This window comes from Dreissena polymorpha, chromosome 2, assembly GCF_020536995.1.
Source record: "Dreissena polymorpha isolate Duluth1 chromosome 2, UMN_Dpol_1.0, whole genome shotgun sequence".
NCBI classification, from domain to species: domain Eukaryota; kingdom Metazoa; phylum Mollusca; class Bivalvia; order Myida; family Dreissenidae; genus Dreissena; species Dreissena polymorpha.
Genome location: NC_068356.1, coordinates 55552044 through 55574502, shown reverse-complemented (window position 1 = coordinate 55574502; position 22459 = coordinate 55552044). Strand labels below are relative to the sequence as shown.

The following is a 22459-nucleotide window of genomic DNA, read 5'->3' as shown; positions in this document are numbered from 1 at the left end:
ACCATATAGTGCGCCTCGAAGCCGACATCAGAAGAGCTCAAAATCTAGGCCAATCGGTAGCAGCCGTTTTCTTAGATCTCACTGCCGCGTTCGATAAATTATGAAATGAACATGCGATTCTCATGCTACATACACTAGGCATAGAGGGCACCATGCTCAAATGGCTCGCAGCCTTCCTCACAACGCGGAAAATAAAAGTAAGACTACATGACGCGACTTCCGAAACGGTCGAGACAACAAACGGCTGCCCCCAGGGAAGTGTTCTCTCCCCCATATTATTCTCCGTTACAATGAACTCGCTAGAACGCACGATTCATAAGTATAATGCACAAAATAAAACAGGCCTAATTGATCTTTCCCTCTTTGTAGATGACAGTGCCATATGGACTACCTCATGGTCGCCTAAACTAGCAATTGATAAAATTCAAAACGCCCTGACTGCTATAGAAACTTGGAGTGCATCATACGGCTTTCAAATTAATCCCTCTAAAACTCAAGCAATTGTTTTTTCTAACCGCGCATCCAAAACAACTCCTAAAAAAATCACAGAACTTCCGCTATTAACACTATGTGGCGCTCCGCTCCCGTACCTCGACAAAATTACTTTCCTAGGAATGACATTTGATAAATACCTAACATGGGAAGAACACATCCTCAAATTAACAGTGCGCTGCCAGAAAGATCTTAATTTTCTCAAATGCATCCAAAAAAATAACTGGGGCACAAACAAGAAAGCACTGATGAGTATTTACAAAGCCACTATCTGGGCAAAGATAAATTACGGAAGCATAGCATATAACTCAGCCAGCGATAAACTACTTAAAAAGCTACAAGTTATCCAAAACACGGCACTCAAAATAATCACGGGCACACGTAAAACCACAAACACCGTTCTTATCCATCTCGAGTGTGGAATGCTTGACCTGGACCATCAAAGGCAAATAAATCAAATGAAGTATTACGCGCGCACTAATCCTATGGAAAACAACCTACCGATCAACTCAAAGGTCACCGAAGACGCGGCCTACCGTAAACCTAAAAGTCGCATTGGAGTCCCGTACGCGCAAAATGTCCGAGCGCTTAATTTATACTATAAAATTTACGAAATTGAACTCCAACCACCTACCTACTACAGCCTTAGTGAAATAGTAAAAGCTGACATCGACTTTCATCTATCAACACTGATTAAAAAATCCGAAATCGACTCCAATAGCGCAACCATAGCCTTAAATTACATAAATAATACATACGGCGGGTATACACAGATTTTCACAGACGATAGTAAAAACGAGGATTTAAAATTAGCCGGCGCTGCGTACGTAGTATACAACCCTCAAAATGCCATTATCCACCACAACAGATTAAAACTTAAAAAGAACTTTCCATATTTGCCTGCGAGCTAGCAATAATTAATGACGCAGTAAGGTAGTTTAACACGCTTAACACGAACGAACAGACAAACTACGCGATTTAACCGACTCTCTTAGCGCATTGCAAGCACTACACGCAGGATCCTCGAAAACGCGACCAGATTTGATATACGCAGCTCTAAAAGGTATCACAAAACTGACTAATAAAAACATATCTCTTAAGGTTCATGTAGAGGCTTCATTTTGAAAAATTGTGGGACCCCTAGCATTGAACTCAAATTTGACTAAAGGAAGAGTGCCACATTGAAAATGTATACATATATGCTTGAAAGGATGTTTTTCCTTCAAACTGCTACCAATTTTGTACATCAACGTATCATAACATCCACAAAATCAATCAAACTACAAAGCGATTTTAACACTAAAATATACATTATTTTCAAAAATCTGAATCATGTTTATTCCACGTATTTCGGCGGAAAATTATATAACTAGTGAATAATATCGACATTGACGAGGGCAAGTTACGCTTAAATAGTAAAAAAAAGTTTACATATCTAAAAATATCAAAACTCGAACACATGTCATTTCATCACCATGGGGGCAGCCATTTTTAAATTAATAAAATAGAAAGAAACATGCTAAAAACTCACTCATCGCCTAATTGACATTCCAAACGGTTGACGATGACAAATGCATTGGATTGTAATCTTTCCTTTGATGTTTGCAAACTGCACGATCAGACCTCATAAACACTCAAAAGAATAACTATGTAAGAAGCATTTCACCAATGTTTACAATCGTTGTCGAATCACTGTACTTATATTATTGCGCATAAAATAGTACGCTTACAGACTGACAGAAAGATCGATACATAACTCCGTTCAATTCATCACGGTATACAATTCTATCAATAATATATAATCATACATCGCTTTAACAATCTAAAAGTAGAAATAATTCTTTTAAACGGAGTTTTTAATAACGAAAGTGAAAACAACGGAAGTTGGATGGATATTCTGTAAGATGCACTTCGGCTCCAGAAAAACAAAACAAATAAACTAAAAAAGTCGTGTGGGGGACAATTTTCAGCTGGAAAAAATTTACAATAGGGTAAGTGATGATATCTCTGCGTGGTCATTTCTGTTATTTAGTGCGATCTCTTGCTGATTAATGTTAATAGTTGTTTTACTAGTACCACACGATTGTCAAAATAAGTACATGTGTTTTCTCAGGAATGTGTATACACATACCCGATTTTCTCACCACTGCACGTGGTTTCGACCGATTTGTTTTGCACGTTTTTCTACGGATCACAGCGATGGCCACGCTTTCAAAATGGGTAGAAGGAATCGAACTATAAAATCAATAGTTTTGCCAATTTCTTTATTTCTTTACAATTTTATATGTCGTCTGCAATGTATTTCAATTTGAGATGGTGTAAAATTTGCAATTTGGTTGAGAGGTAAATAACAAAATTGTTAAGCCTTTGAAATATAATTGTGACTCTTATTATCCAACGTACCTGGATTTTTAAAAAGTAGTTACGTTTTAGTTATTTTAAGAACTTTGTTTAGGATATTTATCCAAAAAAGGCAGTTGAATAAAAACTCATTTGTTGTTTTATGGCAATTATTTTCTGTGAAATGTTGCTAACTTGACCTTGTATATGTATATAGCTTTGTATTTATTCAACTTAAGGTAGTGCATATCCTTCCTAACTTTAGATTGAGATTTTGTAAATTAGTGTAAAAATGTATTGGTTTTAAACCAAAATATGAATAAAGCACACAAATATTGAATGTCAAAAATGTGTTTATGTTATTCTATCCGTCTTAAGCTTTAAAATGATATATAGTTTGACCATATTGTACCAAATTCAATGAAGAAAAACCAAAGAGAAGTTTTAATGAAATTTATCCCCCCCATGAACCTTAAACGTATATGGATACCTAGTCATGTAGGCATCCCGGGCAATGAATGCGCAGATAAACTTGCCAAATTAGGATCCCAAGACGGCCTACTCTCTGAACTAAAACCCAGCGCACGCGAAATTATAGCCATTATAAACCAAAAAGCGTACAATGAACAGGACTACAAATGGTCAAAATACTGCACTGAGCATGATTTACCACTTATTACTAACCCCAGCCATAAGATCCATATCTATAGCCCCATTAAGCAAGAAGATAGGGAATATACGCGTATGCGCTTAGGGGTGACTAGGTTACACGGTGATAGCTACGAAACTGTTCTGTGCCCCCAAATGCTGTGTCCCAGACACCTTAGAACATTTATTCTTCATATGCCCTCAACACGCGGCCCAAAGACTAGAACTAAGTGCAGGTATAATAGCAGCATATAACAATATCTCTGTTAAAATTGATCGCCGTCTACTGTTAATGCCGCCGAACAAGATCGGATCCGTTATAAGACATGTTTTTAAATTTTTGCGAGATATGGGATATCTCAATAAAATATAAATACACTAATTACATCGCACATTAGACAAACAATTAAAATACTCCGCTAAGCGAGCTTCCACTGCGTATGCCTTATTAAAATAAAATATAAATATTACAGGTTAAATACACAGCAATCTTAGCAATCTAAATATTATAATATTACAATATAAATACACTAGATAAATTGCTTCCCTAACAACCTAAATATTAAACCGTAGACCCTTGTGACTGCTGAAAGCGGGAGTCCCGAGTGGGACGCCGCGGTGATGCGGGAGACGCCGCAAGAGAGAAAATATTATAATAGTATATATATCTATCGATTTATCCCAAGATTTTATACAGACATCATATATCCGTAACAATATCTCTTTGTCCCCATACTAATAGTAACTTAAGGTTTAATTCCCATATATATTGCAAAACAAACATAAATATGTACGGAAAGGACTATTTTTACGATTTTTTGCGTAATTCAATTATCTCCCTTGCAAAAACAAGATATAAGGCAATTCGCATTAAACGAACAATTATATGAACACCTTATTTCTGTACCAATAGCCATTTTTACTTAATACTAATAGTAATTTATTTTTCAACCCACCACCGACTTGAAAACAGACACAAATATAAGGGAAAAAAAGACTCATTTTGGAACATTAACGGCTTAGAATTACCTCCCTTGCAATATAAAACATATGGAAATACCCCACAAACGCTCGAAACTTCAACCATTTAGCGTCACAAAATCTATTCTGTTAAAATGAAGGCTAAAACTAGATTCATACCTGCACTTAATCTATAAAATAAAGCGATACAGTAGGGCATATTAACCAAACCAGAATCTTCTTGCATAAATTATCTTCCTTAGGCTTATCCGAAATAGCAAAAATATGCGTATAAACAAGTCGCGTAACTTTCAAAAGTGCGAATAAAGCGCGTCCCGGTGCCGGACTAAAAACACATCTAGGTAACTAAATAACATTAACCCTGTCTGCCGGACCCCGTCCGTGGACTATAGCCATAAAGGGGCCCTCTGGGCTGGCACGGATGACTGGTCACTTCTGTGTGTCAATGGGGCCGCTCGCCCGGGCCCGCACAGAGTGAACCTACGGTATTATCACGGCCTGAGCATAACGCGGATATGACAACCGACCTATAGTTACTCCGTCGCAGGGCATAGCCAACGGGTCACACCTGTGTGTCAGTGGGGCCCCCTGGTCTGTGCCCTGTGACGACGCCACGGATGGGCAAGGGCTGACAAGCTACACATTATAACCCAGTAAAACAACAACAACACTCTCTTAATAAAACGACGGAAGGGATTACGGTACCGAATATAACTGTCAACCAAATCATGAAATGTAGCGGCCGCCTGTCTCGTTAACAACCGCGACCGTACAACATAAACGCAATTTAACCCTAAGGGCACGCTATCAGAATCAATGACGGATAGGTACGCTTGATACAAATAAAAACGAACATCTGTAACCACTATGTAACGATATGGACAAATCTAAAATCACCCCCTTTGTAAACCAAAAAATCGGGCTAACAGTATCCGGGTTCCGCGAGACCCTCCCCCCCCCCTTGTGCTGGTCCTCGTTATTTTTAAAATTTTCCGCTGCACCCAGCACGCAGCAGCCGACGACGACGGTAGTGGGGTAAGCACGCAGACACTACACTTCCGCACAGACTGTGACGGAAGCCGCATTAAGTGCGCACTCAGGTAACTCAATAGAGAAACCTTCAGTACAACCCCTTTAGATGTAGATATCACAACCATGTATTTTTTTATATATGCATTATATTAACAAATGTTGGATGGAGCGTGTCGGCTGGGGTGGTGAGGCGCCCCCCCCCCTCGCACTGTGGCTCTGTCGACACGACCCACCCAAGATTACCAAAAAAAGAAAAGTGATGATAATTAGTATATTTGTTTCTCAGTGTATAGATAGAATAACTTATTGCAGTCCATTTATTTACTAACCATTGTAATAGCCACAATAACATATGGAAATGCTGCCTCTGATATCATACATAACCAGAACCAGTAAAGCGCTCACTCTCCTAATACCAAACTACCATAACCACAGTCCATCTCTTCTATCATCAAATAAATGATCTATCAAAAACAAAATCTGGCCCACACAACACCACAATGCCACAGGCAATCACCTCAGAAAAAAGAAAGAAAATCTCGAAATTGTCTAAGCCCACAAAACAAAATAGTCATCTTGGTCCATTTACACACACTCAGTCCCTCTCTTCTATCATCTAGTACATGATCTGTCAAAAATCTAGTCTGACCCTCACAACAACATACAACCATTTCCCAAAATAGCAACAGAGAGTGCCCAAGCTACTATAAAATATGACACAAGGCAGCAGATCTGTATATGTACCAATACTAACACTATATACTAATATGTCCTCAGCGAGAGACGCTACATGCCGTCCCTCTTGAAAGATACTGAAAAGAATGACTGTTTGCAGTTCATTTGTACACTAACCATTATATGTTCCTATGTAGCCGGATCGAACCCTTAGCTCGACATACCCTAGACCAGACCACGATACTAACCTGGCATATTACACAAACACATAGGAATGCTGTCTTTGCTTTTATAACCAGAAACACTAACGTGTGCGCTCTCACTAATACCAACTTTTCTCAAACTCAGCCCCTCTCTTCTTTCATCAAATAAATGACCTATCAAAACTAGTCTGGCCCTTACAACACCACAGTCTCACAAGACACTTAACACATCAATAAGAAAGAATTTACAAAGTGATTGTCTGCCCCCCAACGAACTAGTCATCTCGGCCCAATCAAACAAACATAGTCCCCTTCTTCTATCATCAAATACATGATCTTTCAAAAACTAGCCTGCCCTTCGCAATAACATCCAAACTATATACCAAATAGCAACAGAGAGAGCCCACGTTACCGCAAGTTATGACACAAGACAGCAGAACTACACATGTATATAAGTACCAATACTAACACTATGTTCTAATATGTCCTCCGCGAGGGACGTTAAACGGGGATGCAGTGTATCGGTGCTATACACCGGGCACTTAAAAGAACCAGGGGCGCCTCTGGAATCGGGGCGTTTACTGTATCCTGCTCGAACCCCCACTAACACCTCTCATGGGGCGGAGAGCACAACAACCACACTTGGGTAAATGAAAGCTAGAATACAGGACATAATCTATAATACTATGAGTTTTACAAATTAATATCAAACATAAATAAATCATATGATATATCAACGGCGTTTTTAGATCATTTATTTACTTTACCTATCCAATCATAATAGCAAATACAACATAACTACAAAATTAATACATCCCAGCTTGATACATGGTCTGGATGTTTGGCAGGCGGGTGGGAAAGAACAATGGTGACTCTGGGTAGGGCTATGGGGGGCTCCATGGTTGGTTCTTGACTGATTTGTTGTCGCGCGCAGCGAGTGGGTGGATGAGGGTGCTTGTCTCGGGGGTCTCCAGCGGTTGGGTGCTCAGGCCGGGGCCGTATTCGGGAGCGGGGGGGGGGCTCGGGCTCGCTCGGCGTGGGTGCGCTTATGCGGGGGCGGCGGGTTCTGCGATCTGGGAACTGCACCAATACACAACCCTTCACGACTGACCGACGACCGTAAATAACCGACAGACACCTCCTCTTCCGCTCCAGACAATTGCACAACAATCACATACCACACACTATACACAACCATACACAGATCACCACCAAGGAACCCGGAACACACGGGCGTGGCGCTCTCATATGCGCCACCCGTAATGAGTGGGGGTGTGAGAGCGATACGTGTGTGTGTTCCGGGTCTTACGTACCGGGTGGTGTTGGGATGTGGGTCGCGTTGAGTGTCTTGTACATTAGTAATGTGCGGGACACTCAGCGGGATCCGCACCTCATCACCACCTTTAGGTAGATAGCATATTAAGGTCTCATTGGCCAACGTGCACGGAACTCTTTTAAAAATTAAAGTATTTGGCGAATACCCGGGAAGCCGGGGTAAATTTTACCTACTTTGGCTCTAAAATTAATCTTTTTCCCCTGAGAGGTCACAGGGGCAGGTCGGGCTACCGTAACCTCGTGAAGAGGCCAGTAGGACCTGTAAATAAACTCTGAAACACACACAGGCGGCATTGTGTTTCTGACAAACACATTGTGGTTAAGGTCAAGGTCAAGGTCATCCTTTACGGTCTATGGTAACAATTACAGATTTAAAGGAAGTAATAAGCTTTAAAAAGGTAGAACATTATTCAATATTGAACCAGCGGTATAATTTCAATCTTGCGGAAATAGAAATACGTTTTCTACGCTGTTGAACTAGATGTTTAATTAATTGTTTTGTACTTTTTCAAAAAATGCAAATAATTGTTTATTAATTTGATAAAACTGGGCATAATGCATGTGCGTAAAGTGCCGTCACAGGCTAATCAGGGACTACACTTAAAGCACAAGCATTATGCCCAGTTTTCTCATAACGCGACTCATTCAAGAACAGCGCTTGATTATTTGATGTTAACATTCGCGATAAAGGTTAATCAAGTTTATGATAAACGTTTTCTGACGAACATATTTAATCCTTATTGGTATTCTTAATATTGGGCGCATATCATAGCGGTAATGGTGTGAGCCGCGCTCTGCGAAAACTAGGCATAATTCATGTGTTGAAAGCGTCGTTTCAGCTTAGAGTTTGCAAACCACACATGCTAATCAGCCACTTTCCGCCTAAACTGGATTCTTAATATGAAGATACTTTTTTACAGCGAAAAATACCATTAACGCGATATGTATCGTATCTGATTAGCATGTGTGCGGACTGCACATGATAATATTGATAATATTGAAGGACGCCTCACACACATACATTAATCCCCGTTTTCCCAGAACGCGTCTCGATATATATCTAGCTGTTTCGGAAGGTAGCCGCCAGTGTCAAACCGCGCCTACATTCGTTATCCCGCTCCAAAGATAAACGTCATAGCCCCCGTACATAAAGACGATTATATTTTGCGTTTGTGTAGAGTATCATATTTTACGTGTGTTTCATGCAAACAAATGCAAATACAAGTCATTCTGCATTATGACTATTAACACCTTCTGTGACTATGTGAATATGTATGATAAAGTATAGTTCGCCAATATTAACGTGGCACCGACCTTTATGTTTGACAATATTTAGGTACCGATATTGAAGCGAGTTTAATCTGTTGAAGAGTACCTGAGTGAGTGCACTGTAACGGTCTCACTAAACAAATGCAAAACGCGCAAGAATACAACCAAATGAAATATTGACCACGATCAATGAGTACAATGTTGAATAGATGGGTTGTTGTAATTGTTTGATTGTATTTTTGGTTGGACCTTTTTGTGTTACTTTTCATTTTCATAGAATACAGGGTCTACAATGCTACACCCGAATCGGTTAACATCTCTAATGATATTGATCACGTAAAGAATTATATTATGACCCATTAGCGGGAGTTGCATTATCAGGAAACAGCACATCAGTTTTCCGCTTGCGGGTCATTTGATATACCGAGTTACTGATCTGTAGCCTGCAGACTAAGAAAAATAGTTCCTTCAATACATATCGAATATCACTACTCATTTTCCTAGTGCAAACGACTTCTTAAAGGGACATGTTCAAAGATTGACGCATCGAAAACAAAATCGAATTTTAGTTGCGAATTCCTAAAAACAACTTTAGTATTTATATTGCGGATGATACTTGAAAATGCTGTCGTCAAAATACTGTTATATATTTATCAGTTGATTTTTATTAAACAACCATGAAGCATTGTTTACGTGAACAGATTGAACAGTTTGAAATGTTCTATGTTTTTTATGAAGATAACTGACAACACGACACAATATAACATACAGCCACTTAAGAAAAAGAAGAATGCTTTCCACAAGCATTCGGTTGCAAAAGTATTCAGATTGATATCCAGATAGATTTATCTCTTTTTGTATTTCGTCTGTATGGTTTATAATGGCTTGTAAAGACATTAAATGGAGTGCCTTTTTATGTACTCAAAAAACGTGATTTTAAACATTAAATGGCAGATATGCGCGGGGAAAAGAAACCTCTTAGGTTAAGACGCACATCCTAGATACTATTGATACATCAATAAATACTTATTGTCTGCGTTTTTAAGATATGAAGATTCAATAAACCTATGTTTAAGAGACGCGGTCACATAATTATCTGCTGTATTTTATGCATGTATGTTTTTCAACGTCTTTTCAATAGTATCCCTTTTGAGCTAGGCAGCCTTTAGAAGATCTCTGTAGATATCAGGTACTCGTTGTACCAGGATAGCAGAGAATGTTACATACAAGCTGGGGCTAACGAAACAATCTGGCTTATATAAATAGGATTGACTTCTTTCTTACCTTGACATCGTATATCAACGGAATTACAAACATGAACAACAATAGCGTGAAAAATTGGATTCAGGCAAGCAAATAGTCGCCCCAAAACGAAATATGATATTCATTATTCAGACCTCAGGGTATGGGGTAAAAGATATAGCGTTGACTGCTTCGTATACCGGAGAAGGAGAAACACATAAGGTCTAATGGTCTCTGTACATCAAACATAAGGTCTAATGGTCTCTGTTCATCAAACATAGAGTCTAATGGTCTCTGTTTATTAAACATAAGGTCTAATGGTCTCTGTTCATCAAACATAAGGTCTAATGGCCTCTGTTCATCAAACATAGAGTCTAATGGTCTCTGTTTATCAAGCATAAGGTCTAATGGTCTCTGTTTATCAAACATAAGGTCTAATGGTCTCTATTCATCAAACATAAGGTCTAATGGTCTCTGTTCATCAAACAGAAGGTCTAATGGTCTCTGTTCATCAAACATAGGGTATAATGGTCTCTGTTTATCAAACATAGGGTATAATGGTCTCTGTTTATCAGACATAAGGTCTAATGGTCTTTGTTCATCAAACATAATTTGTCAGTTGTTGTCAGTGTGCTGTTTGTGTGTTATTCAAAATCAGGAGGAAATTGATTCGGATCGGCTAATTTTCAAACCGGTTTTAATTCCCGATGCTTTGCATTGACCGTTCTAATACGGCGAGCCCTGTTAAATAAGTATATTTTTATGCTGCGTGTTATGTTATGAAAGTTGTTAGTAAGAGTCGTGTTCTGAGAAAACTGGGCTTAATGCATGTGCGTAAAGTGTCATCCCAGATTAGCCTGTGCAGTCCGCACAGGCTAATCAGGGACGACACTTTCCGCTTTTATGGTATTTTTAGTTTCAAGGAAGTCCCTCCTTGCCGAAAATCAAGTTTAAGCGGAAAGTGTCGTCCCTTGTTAGCCTGTGCCGACTGCACAGGCTAATCTAGGACGAAACTTAACGCACATGCATTAAGCCCAGTTTTCTCAGAACGCGACTCACAAAATCAAGACAACTATCTCCTTATAGAGTTTCTGGATTCAAAAAATGATTCCTCCTTTTGTATAATGTCTACTATAAAGTTATAAAAAGAAAAAACATGTATGTGATATTTATCGAGATTTAAATTAGATAATGAACATATGGCATTCAAATAGTGTTACCCATGTCCAATACAATTTTAACCCATAAGATCGCATCCTGCTTCGACGACTATCCCATTGAGTGTTCCATTGGCATCAAGAGCTCTCTGATATAATAGAACGTTACCATGTAAACAGTTTTCATTTAGCTTTGTCCACTGTGACAGTTAACCATCCAAACGTAACGATGCATACAATTTAAAATCAATTTGAAATTTCTTCTCGCAACTTATATGAAGATAGTTTGAATATGGGGACCAAACATTAACCAATCTGCTTTCTCGTCTCTGTGCTTTTGCAAAACAATTCAACACCTCTAAAATATATACTTATTGATAATATAATTATGTAAATATTGAATAGTTCCTACTATTTTAATTTATTTATAATGTTTAAAACTATTACATTTTTTATAGAGTATAGAACAATAATACGTTTCTTGGTATTGCATATGCACATTTAATTTCTAGTTTTGCAAAGGAAGTAAACACATCCGCCGACCCTTGTCTACTAAATACTTCGAGTGTTGTGTCGGTGTAGACCACCGAACTTGTATATCAAGACAAACCAATCAAGTCCTATATCCTTGTTCAATAAAAATCTAGCCGCCTGCGAAAGACATGTGGCCGTACAGCACTTACGTTGTTAACTATTTAAGGCCTACGTTGTTTTAATTCGGTTTTCACTAACAGCAATAAAATGTTGATTTTTCAAATAACAAAATGACAAAATGGAACATTTCAAACTTTGGATGAATATTGAAAAATATTATAATTTTGATATGAATGCTTCACACAAAACTGTACATTTTGGGGAACACATAAATGCAGGTAGGTTTTAATCAAACACGATCGAGGACACGTTCTAGCGTCAATTGAAATAGTGGGACTTGAAAAAGCAAAACATGCATACTCCTGTAATAGCCTAAGTGCGAATGTCCGTTACTGGCTGTAAATGTAGGAAATGATTTATAAATTGATCACACTGATGTTCTGTTTAACCACTGCTTGTCTGTCCGTGCCTGTTAGTCCACAAAGATGAGCAAGGCTGTGGTTTTCCTCTTCGTCATAGGTCTTATGATCTCCGTAGTGACAGGTAAGACTTGTGTTACAATTCATTCACTTAATTAGTGCTAAAACCGCTACTGCTTCTGCTACTGCTATTGTTGCTACTACTGCTGTTACTGATTATTCTCTAGCTTCTATTAGTGCTACTTTTAAGACTCAATTTTCTTTTTTTGTTATATAAGTTTATATAAGTCGAATATTGATAGAACGATTGTGGGGCGACATTTGTTAAAACCCGCTTTGACAACTGCTGGGCATCATATAAGCAACGTCATGCGAAAATGGGGTTTATGTCATATATGACCAGTGTGCGTTGTTTGGTTAGGAGCAAACCTGTCCGGTATAACGAGCAAGTCTCCGTGGTCTCATGAACGGACCACTGCAAGCGAAGCTCCTGGCCAGCCTGTCTTTTCGGACACTATGAGTCGCGTTCTGAGAAAACTGGGCATAATGCATGTGCGTAAAGTGTCGTCCCAGATTATCCTGTGCAGTCCGCACAGGCTATGTGTAGTCCGCACAGGCTAATGAGGGACGACACTTTCCGCCTAAATTGGAATTATGCTAAGAAGAGACATCATTTAAAGAAAAATTGTCATAAAAGCGGAAACTGTCGTCCCTGTTAGCCTGTGCGGATTGCACAGGATAATCTGACACGACACTTTACGCACATGCATTATGCCCAGTTTTCTCAGAACACGACTCGTATTGTCAGGAGCTTCGCTTGCGGCATATGTCATACGCGAGTCATATGATAATAGTTCTAGGCTTGCAAGAAATTAAACGAGTATCAATACAACAAAATGTTCATGCAGGTAATTTATGCTCGTGTACATAAGTGTAAACAACTCTATGAAATAATTACAATGTAAACAGTTTAATATCGACAAATGTTCATCTTTAAGGTGATACTGCCTCTTTTCATCCTCACCAGCAATTCCCCTCCCCACCCCGGCATTTTTAATACTGGCTAAAACCCGGCGTTGTTGATGTATTTTTAGCCTGGTTGTCGACGGACTCACCTCTTCGGTTTCCAGACGACTGTAACAGCGAAGCCTTGCGGACCTTTGCGACCAACTGCACAGGCTAATATGGGATGACACTTTTTGCACATGCATTAAACCCTTTTTTCACAAAGCACTGCAATTATGTTTATTTGTACAATTAGGGGAACCACTACATCCTGAGGGATCCAAAGAGCATTGACATCAACAACATCGTCATAGTGATACCAGATGACTTGCGAGATTTCGGCACGTGAGAGAAGATCGTTCGTTCGAGATCTCAATGAGAGATGCAATAAGGATTACTTAGACTACTAACGCTATGTTAACATCAACCTTGGCTTTTCACGTTTCTTCGTCGTTATACTCTTCGATCAGCTTTTTATTAAGAACTGTATTTCAGTGGTATAAATTATTACATTCGTACAATTGTTTATCAAAGACGATACAATAATTTAATGTGTTCTAAAGACAAACTATTTTAACAAGCAATCTGGTCTTAAGGTTCATGGGGGGGGATAAAATTCATTAAAACTTCGCTTTGGTTTTTCTTCATTGAATGTGGTACAATATGGTCAAACTATATATCATTTTAAAGCTAAAGACGGATAGAATAACATAAACACATTTTTGACATTCAATATTTGTGTGCTTTATTCATATTATGGTTTAAAACCAATACATTTTTTCACTAATTTACAAAATCTCAATCTAAAGTTAGGAAGGATATGCACTACCTTAAGTTGAATAAATACAAAGCTTTATACATATACAAGGTCAAGTTAGCAACATTTCACAGAAAATTATTGTCATAAAACAACAAATGAGTTTTTATTCAACTGCCTTTTTGGGATAAATATCCTAAACAAAGTTCTAAAAATAACTAAAACGTAACTACTTTTTAAAAATCCAGGTATGTGGATAATAAAGAGTCACAATTCTATTTCAAAGGCTTAACAATTTTGTTATTTACCTCTCAACCAAATTGCAAATTTTAAACCATCTCGAATTGAAATAGATTGCATACGACATATAAAATTGTAAAGGAACATATATGGCAAAAAGATTGATTTTATATTTCGATTCCTTTCACCCATTTTCAAAGCGTGGCCATCGCTGTGATCCGTAGAAAAATGTGCAAAACAAATCGGTCGAAACCACGTGCAGTGGTGAGAAAACCGGGTATGTGTATACACATACCTGAGAAAACATATGTACTTATTTTGACAGTTGGGTGGCAACTAGTAAAACGACTATTAACATTAATCAGCAAGAGATCGGACTAAATAACAGAAATGACCACGTTGAGATATCATCACTGACCATATTTCAAATATTTTCCAGCTGAAAATTGTCCCCCACACGTCTTTTTTAGTTTATTTGTATTGTTTTCCTGGAGCCGATGTGAATCTCACAGAATATCCATCCAACTTCCGTTGTTTTCAGTTTCGTTATTAAAAACTCCGTTTAAAAGAATTATTTTTACTTTTAGATTGTTAAAGCGATGTTTTATTATATATTATCAATAGAATAGTATACCGTGATGAATTGAATGTAGTTACTATCGATCTTTCTGTCAGTCTTTAAGCGTACTATTTTATGCGAAATAATATATGTACAGTGATTCGACAACGATTGTAAACATTGGTGAAATGCTTCTAACATAGTTATTCTTTTGAGTGTTTATGAGGTCTGATCGTGCAGTTTGCAAACATCAACGGAAAGATTACAATCCAATGCATTTGTCATCGTCAACCGTTTGGAATGTCAATTAGGCGATGAGTGAGTTTTTTGCATGTTTCTTTTCATTTTATTAATTTAACAATGGCTGCCCCCATGGTGATGAAATGACATGTGTTCGAGTTTTGATATTTCTAGATATGTTAACTTTTTTTACTATTTGTCACGTAATCGTTCATAGTTCATGGACGACACATAGTTACTGGCAATGTTTATTACTCTTAAATTACCGGTGTGTAGCCTATCATTCGATATCTCGTCATGCGCGTATTGCCAAGATGACGAGATTTGCATTAACTACCATTTTCTCGTATCACGCATGGGACCAGTCGGTCCCTCTCTATTTATTTTAATTTCTCTGCATAATGAAGGATAAAATATTCAACAACACCACATATCAGTTTCTAGTCCAATTTAATGTCTAACATACTTAATATTTTCGGTTATACAAATACAGTCTGATAGCTACATGATCGTATCTTTCTCGATCCGTACACCTCCAAGTCTAAACGCTAACTCAACCGCGGAGTGCCGCTCTCCTTCCAAACATCCCCATTTTGTCCCCAAATTAATTTGCATATTTTTCTTTTAAACTTTTGATTGGTCCTCAGCTAGTATGGTTATTATTCATTGGTTGATTCGTCAGAATATTCTAGAAGGAACACTTTTTCATGTATTCACTTGCTTGGCGGATATACTAAAATTTAATCAATATATATTGGTACTAATCAATTTTTATTGATATAGAGTAATTCTGTTACTTTCGTCAGTACTATAACTTTTGTACCCCAGACAATAGGTGACCTTTTCATCTGTGCTGTTTATTGACCATGAGTGTTACTTATAATCTCGTATCTATATGCCGACTCTGGACTCAATGTGTTCTTATTTGAAATTTAATCAGGTCTGACTTTCCATGTTATTGATTCCAATTATACCCCACCCTGAGTGTGTTTGCTTTCTTACTTTAAATAAATCTTAATCAGGTCTTAGTTTTGTAAATACCTCCCATTATTAATTGTTCAGACTTTATCTTAACATTGCATATATACATTATTTGAATATACATATTATCCTTTTTAATTTCTATCGTAAGAATAAAGTCATAAGAATAAACGATAAACGATATGTTTGCATACTCGCTACTGATATACTTGTCAATATTTCGTACATAAAGAAAACCCAAATATTTCACCCAATTTCTCATCATTATTTGACACAACTTATCCTCTCAATTTGATTTTTATGTATTTTAAGATACAGAAAAATCTGTAAGAATTTAAGTATGGAAGTAAACGAAAACATATTAACACATACGATGAAAAAATCAAACATGAAAACATCAGTGACGAAAACATATATATGATGAAAATCTGCAAATTATTTATGAAATTTTTAACGAATGTTTCTGCTAAAATAATAAAACGTCGGAATATTTAAATAGCCAATGTCAATCACAATGAAGTGGAATGTGTCACTGGTTTGGAAAATCCAATACGAATAGTGTCCATTTTTGACATCTTCGCTGGAGGCGATGTGGCGTCTAGGTGAAGAGATGAGACATCTGGTTGTAGATGGTAACATGCAGTCGATTGAAGACGTCGGCTTCCGAATGAAGACGATGATGGTCGGTCGGAGAAGCTGTTGGTCCTCGGCTGTTGCACGATTTAGAATACTTCAAACGTTTATTATATATAGTTCTGGAGAATGTCTGCATTCATGACTGTAGTATTATAATTAGTGTTTATGTACATGAAATAAAGGTAACACGCATATATATATGAGTTCATAGACGATAAAATGTTCACCTAATATATGTACAAAGTACGCGCGATTTTTCATCATCAAGTCCATTCATATCATCGTATCTTTAACAATCATTTTCGACGACGCGTGAAATGTCCATTAACAGTCCACTCGTTGTATGGTACTGATGCTGGTTCACAATTTGGATCCATGTCGACAATGTTGGATCCTAATTGAAGTCGTCTGTTACGTCATCTGATTCTCGACGGATACGTCGTCGTCGAAGATATCTGCATGTCGATGACATATTCGTCTTCTGTGTCGGGGTGTTAAGATCTGATCACGATCTCAAATGCGTTATGAACGCATGTTGCTGCAGGCAAACCACGCCAACGATGTCAGGAGCGCTGCTTTTCTCCTTAACTTGTATCGCATTGGCAAATCTTATAGGGTCAATTACATGAAATGATAAACGGGCCTTTTATTTACATATTAATGGAATTTGCTATATAAGCACTCAGATTACTATTCACACCTATTATAAGATATACCCAAATAAAATTAATGTGCTAAAGGAACGCGATTCTCATGACACAAATTTATGATGTTTTATTTAAACTATACGCGTTTGTCTATTCAATGAAATGTATTGTGCTTTATTATGTTTTATTTACTTTGAGAACAAAAATTTACAAACAAAATCCCTTGTCTTAATGTAGTTATTCTTATAAAGAAACGAAAAAAAACTATATATATGACCAGTATCAAAAATTTAATGTATTATAGCAATATAGTTGTATCTTTTGCATTATACTAATAAAAGGACTGTGTTGCTTTGAAGGATATTTACAAACTGTGTTAAAATGTTATCTACGCTTAAAAAGGTGTTTACTTGAGAGCTGTAGGGCATAAGCTAGCGTTGGTTAATGTCGTTGTCAAGTGCGTTGTCATAAGCTTGTCATGTAATCGAACGTACTTAGTGAGTCCGCCTATTTTGAGGGTTATTTATACTAATTTCGTTACGCACTCGTCTAATTCGTGACCCACGCCTGTCATCAAGTAATGGGCGTCAAACGTGTGTATCTTTTCGTTGATAGACAGATGACAGACCATCCCTACGTATTGTACGCTTTCGGTATTCGCGGGTCGCCATTTAATTTGACAAGCCAATTTGTATTAACACCTGGAAAACGTATCGGAATGTCGCTCTTTCTCACTTAATGTACGTACTAATTGTTTATGTGCATTTTGCGAGTCACGATTCTTATATTTTCTGTTTGTTACATATTACTGAAATATATCTATTATATCATCCGTAGACTTAAATATGACATTTTCATTTCATTCTAAACCCGTAAATCAATGCTAATGACGATACATTATCAAAATCGGACGATACCGTCCTATATAATCCTGTTTTACATATATACTACATATACATTCAAAACATATTTCTCTATATACAAAATTTTTGGGGTCTTTAAGTCTCGACATCTATCTCGCTTTATTTTGTAGTCCATTCATTTACATGTGTTCAGCCATTGTCTGAAGGCACGTGAAAATTGCTTTCTTCATTGCGTTATTTGAACGTGAAGTCCTTTTTGTCAATTTTCGTTTTTTGTGTTTTAACGCTACCGCGTCAATTTGCATCTGATCGTCTGAAGAATCATTTTCAAACCTACGTACAGGTGAGTTTTGTGAATTACCGTTATTGTAATGCATCGTATCTGATTCACTGGAGCTTGACTGTATATCCGCGAATTGTTTGTTTCTCAAATGTTTTTGCAATTCAGCGAGCGGTATGTTTTCCTCGTCATCCGTGTTATCTCTAATCTGTCGGGTCTGTTGCGTAATTACAGGTAACCCATGTACTGACGTATTTGAATCGCTATCAGAAGATAATGTGTCGTCCGCAAAGGCTAAATTTGCTTTTCTAATCGGGCGCGCTAGTGGTTTATCTATCATTGGCCATTCATCGATATTTGCGTGCCTTATTTGATCAGCGTGAACTTTAATAGTTGAGTTGTCTAACTGATTCTTTATTACGTATGTTAACGGCGACTTTTGTTCGATTATACGATAATATGGCCTCCATTTACTGTCTAATTTATTCGTACGTTGAAAGTTTTTGTAGTAAACGGGGTCATTGATTTCGAACTTAATATCTTTCGTATTTTTATTCGCATAATCAGCTTGTCTACGTTTCGATTTTTGAATTTGGGCACATACCTTTTTAAATGATTTGTGTTGTTCTTCTAATATTATTTTATGATAATCTTCACCGTGATATTTACGGCTAGGCTTTAACAAGTTGTCTATTGGAAGAATAGGGTCTCTATTAAAAAGTAAGAAGAACGGTGTGTGCTTCGAAGTCTCGGATGTACAAAATCTCATTGCCGCTAAAGACATGTTTAAATGTACGTCCCATTGTTGTACATTTTCTTGAACCCGTTTTGATAGTATATTATTCATAGTCCCATGTGAACGCTCGTTCATGCCATTAGACGCGGGATGATATATTGTCGTCTTTACGTGGTCAATGTTCATTGATTTTAATGTTTCCGTGAAAGCTGTGCTTGTGAATTCTTTTCCGTTATCAGTTATAATTCTTATAGGACAACTATGACGGCAATAAATCTCGTTCATTAACAGGTGTATTACGCTATCAGACGATTTATCAGGCGAAGCGAAAGCTTCTATGTATCCTGAGAATTGATCTACGAAACATATTATATATCTATTTCCGGAAAGCGTTTTCGGATATGGACCGCATATATCTATGGAAACAACTGAAAACGGAAACGGCGGTATTGAGGTATCTGACGATATGGGAGCTTTAATTGCTTTTAAATTTCTACTTTGACATATAATGCACTTAGATACATAATCATTCAATTCTTTGAACATTTTAGGCCAGTAATATTTCTCTTTTAGTGTCTGAAAAAGCCTTTGAGACCCAGGATGCCCATTTTCATCATGATATTGCTTGACAACTGAACCAGTCAGGTGTTTAGGTACAAAAAGCCTGAGAGTAGGTTCCTCATCTACGTTTGATATGTAGTACAGTATGTCATCAACCGTTAAATATCTATCATCTTCACTCTTGTTCTGTTTCCCTAATCTTAATCTCGCTTTAATCTCAGATATATGAGGGTCTTTTTCTTGTTCTATTTGCATATTAAGCCCTGATATGTTATCATTCGACGCTGTGTCGTCGACTGGAAGTGGCCGCGGGGTAATAATATTATCAATTATTTGCCTGTGATCGATATGCGTAGAGTCAATTACATTAATTTCGCGCGTCTGGTTTTGTCCATTTATTTCCGAACTAATCGTCAAATGTTTATCGTTAATATCTAATTCTAGTTCTGTTTGATCGCATTGATTATTCTTTATTTTGGTTTTTGGAGGTCGGCTTAGAAAGTCAGCAATAATATTCTTTTTCCCCGGTATATATTCAATTTTGCAGTTGTAACCCGCTATACTTAAGGCCCATAATTGTATTTTCTTGTTTTGCATCGGACTTTCCAATAAATACTTAAGCGGCTTGTGATCACTCTTTATAACAAATTCAGCATTGTGTAAATAATGGTGCAATTTACTTAGACTGTAAAATATGCTGTAACATTCTTTTTCAATGGTACTATATTTGCATTGTGTGGGGCTTAATCTGTGCGATATGAAAAATATCGGCTTTTCGCCCACATAATCCCCGGTCTCGTTATTGTCGCATTTTTGAGTTAAGCAAGATCCTATGCATTTATCGGATGCATCAGTATACAGTATATAACCTTTTTTTGGATCAGGGTATGAAAGATAAGGGATTTGCGTAAATGAGTCTTTTAATTGTATGAAACTATCTTCGCATTGTTTCGACCATTTAAATGGGACATTCTTTCTCGTTAGATTAATGAGAGGCTCGACTACTTCTGAATACGACGGACAGAATCTCCTATAAAATCCTGCAGCACCTAAGATGGATCGTACATCGCGCACGCACTTTGGCCTAGGGAATTGTCGGATCGCTTCCACTTTTAACGGATCCGGCCTTATACCATTTTGATCTATGATGAAGCCTAGGTATCTAGTCTCTCTTTGTAAGAATTGACATTTTGATAGTTTTAGCTTTAGGTTATGTTTACTGAGACTCTGTAGTACTGTATCTACGTGTGATAAATGAGATTGCAAGTCAGGTGAAAATATTAGAATATCGTCTAGATACGCCACAGCGAAGCTCTCACAACCTTTGAGTACTTTATTAGCCAATTCTTGAAATATAGCACCGGCGGAGGAGGCACCGAAGGGCATAACATTAAATTGAAATAGACCCCTGAATCCCGAAGCGAAAGCCGTTTTTTTTCTGTCCTCTTCCTTTATAGGTATTTGCCAATATCCCGATATCAAATCTAAACTGGTGAAATATTTACTTTTACCTAATAACGCCAATATATCATCTATTAATGGTAATGGATAGGCAATTGGTTTTGTAATTTTGTTTAATTGTCTAAAATCAACACAAAACCTTTTCTCGTCTTTATTATCTTTGTTTGAGTCATGGTTATTTTTCTTTTTATCTACTAAAACAATAGGGAAGCTCCACGGACTTCTTGACGGACTTATTATGTTTGCGTCTAGCATTTCGTCGATGGCTTTATCTATGAATACCTTATTGTTTAATGGTGTTCGATACGGCCTTAATTTAATGGGTGGATGATCCCCTGTGTCTATGGTAAATTCTATTGCTGAAGTTTGTGTTAATTCTAAATAATTTCTTGCGAAGAGAGTTCTGTGTTTTAAGAGTATCGGTAGAATATTTTCTTTTTGATTTTCATCTACACGTAAATCTGATAAGATTTCATCTTTAGATAAACCTGATTTCGGCTGATTATTTTTAATAACTTCTTGTACTGAGCATATTTCATTATCATTTACCGATTTTATTCGCCCTATGGCACAGTGTCGTCTAAGCCTTATTGTTTTGTGCGTATTGTTTATAATTAAAATGGGAAATTGTCTATCACGCGTTGTCTTGACGACTGAATTAACAATTGTTAAACCGGGTTCATTATCAAAGAAAGAATTGCTTATTCCATTGAATTCATAATTCGTATTTGAACGTATGCAGTTTCTTTTAGCTTGAGCAAAGAGTCTATATGCAGTTTGTGGTTTTAACACAGTATGTCTAGTTAATCTCGCTATCGTTGAAAGATGTACATCTTCTTCTAGAGGTACATAACAGTTATCAATCCTCAAACATCCTAAATCAAAGTATAAACGGACACCATTATCTTGTAAAAAGTCTCTTCCTAAAATAACATTTCTATTAACGTTACTTACTACAAAAAACATGTGCTCTTTATATATGTTCCCTATTTTGAATCTCAATTTTACACTTCCGTGGACATGTAATGAATTTCCATTTACCGACTTTAGATTTACTTTTTGAAATATCAGTGCGGGTTTTTGTTTTAACATATCATAAGTACGTT

The 22459-nt window shown here is 37.2% G+C and overlaps 2 protein-coding genes across 20 annotated transcripts in view; one reads left to right on the top strand and one right to left on the bottom strand.

Annotated features, from left to right (window-relative positions):
- The window catches only part of LOC127867113 (uncharacterized), a 707753-nt gene extending 694006 nt beyond the window's left edge, over positions 1-13747 (top strand). For both annotated transcript variants that reach the window (XM_052408150.1, XM_052408149.1), the window contains exon 3: positions 13649-13747. In XM_052408150.1, coding sequence (XP_052264110.1) covers positions 13649-13741 — 93 coding nt within the window. In that variant the 3' untranslated portion in view covers positions 13742-13747. The remainder of the gene's footprint in view (positions 1-13648) is intronic.
- The window catches only part of LOC127867104 (dihydrofolate reductase-like), a 632040-nt gene that overhangs the window by 524600 nt on the left and 84981 nt on the right, over positions 1-22459 (bottom strand). The window lies entirely within an intron of this gene.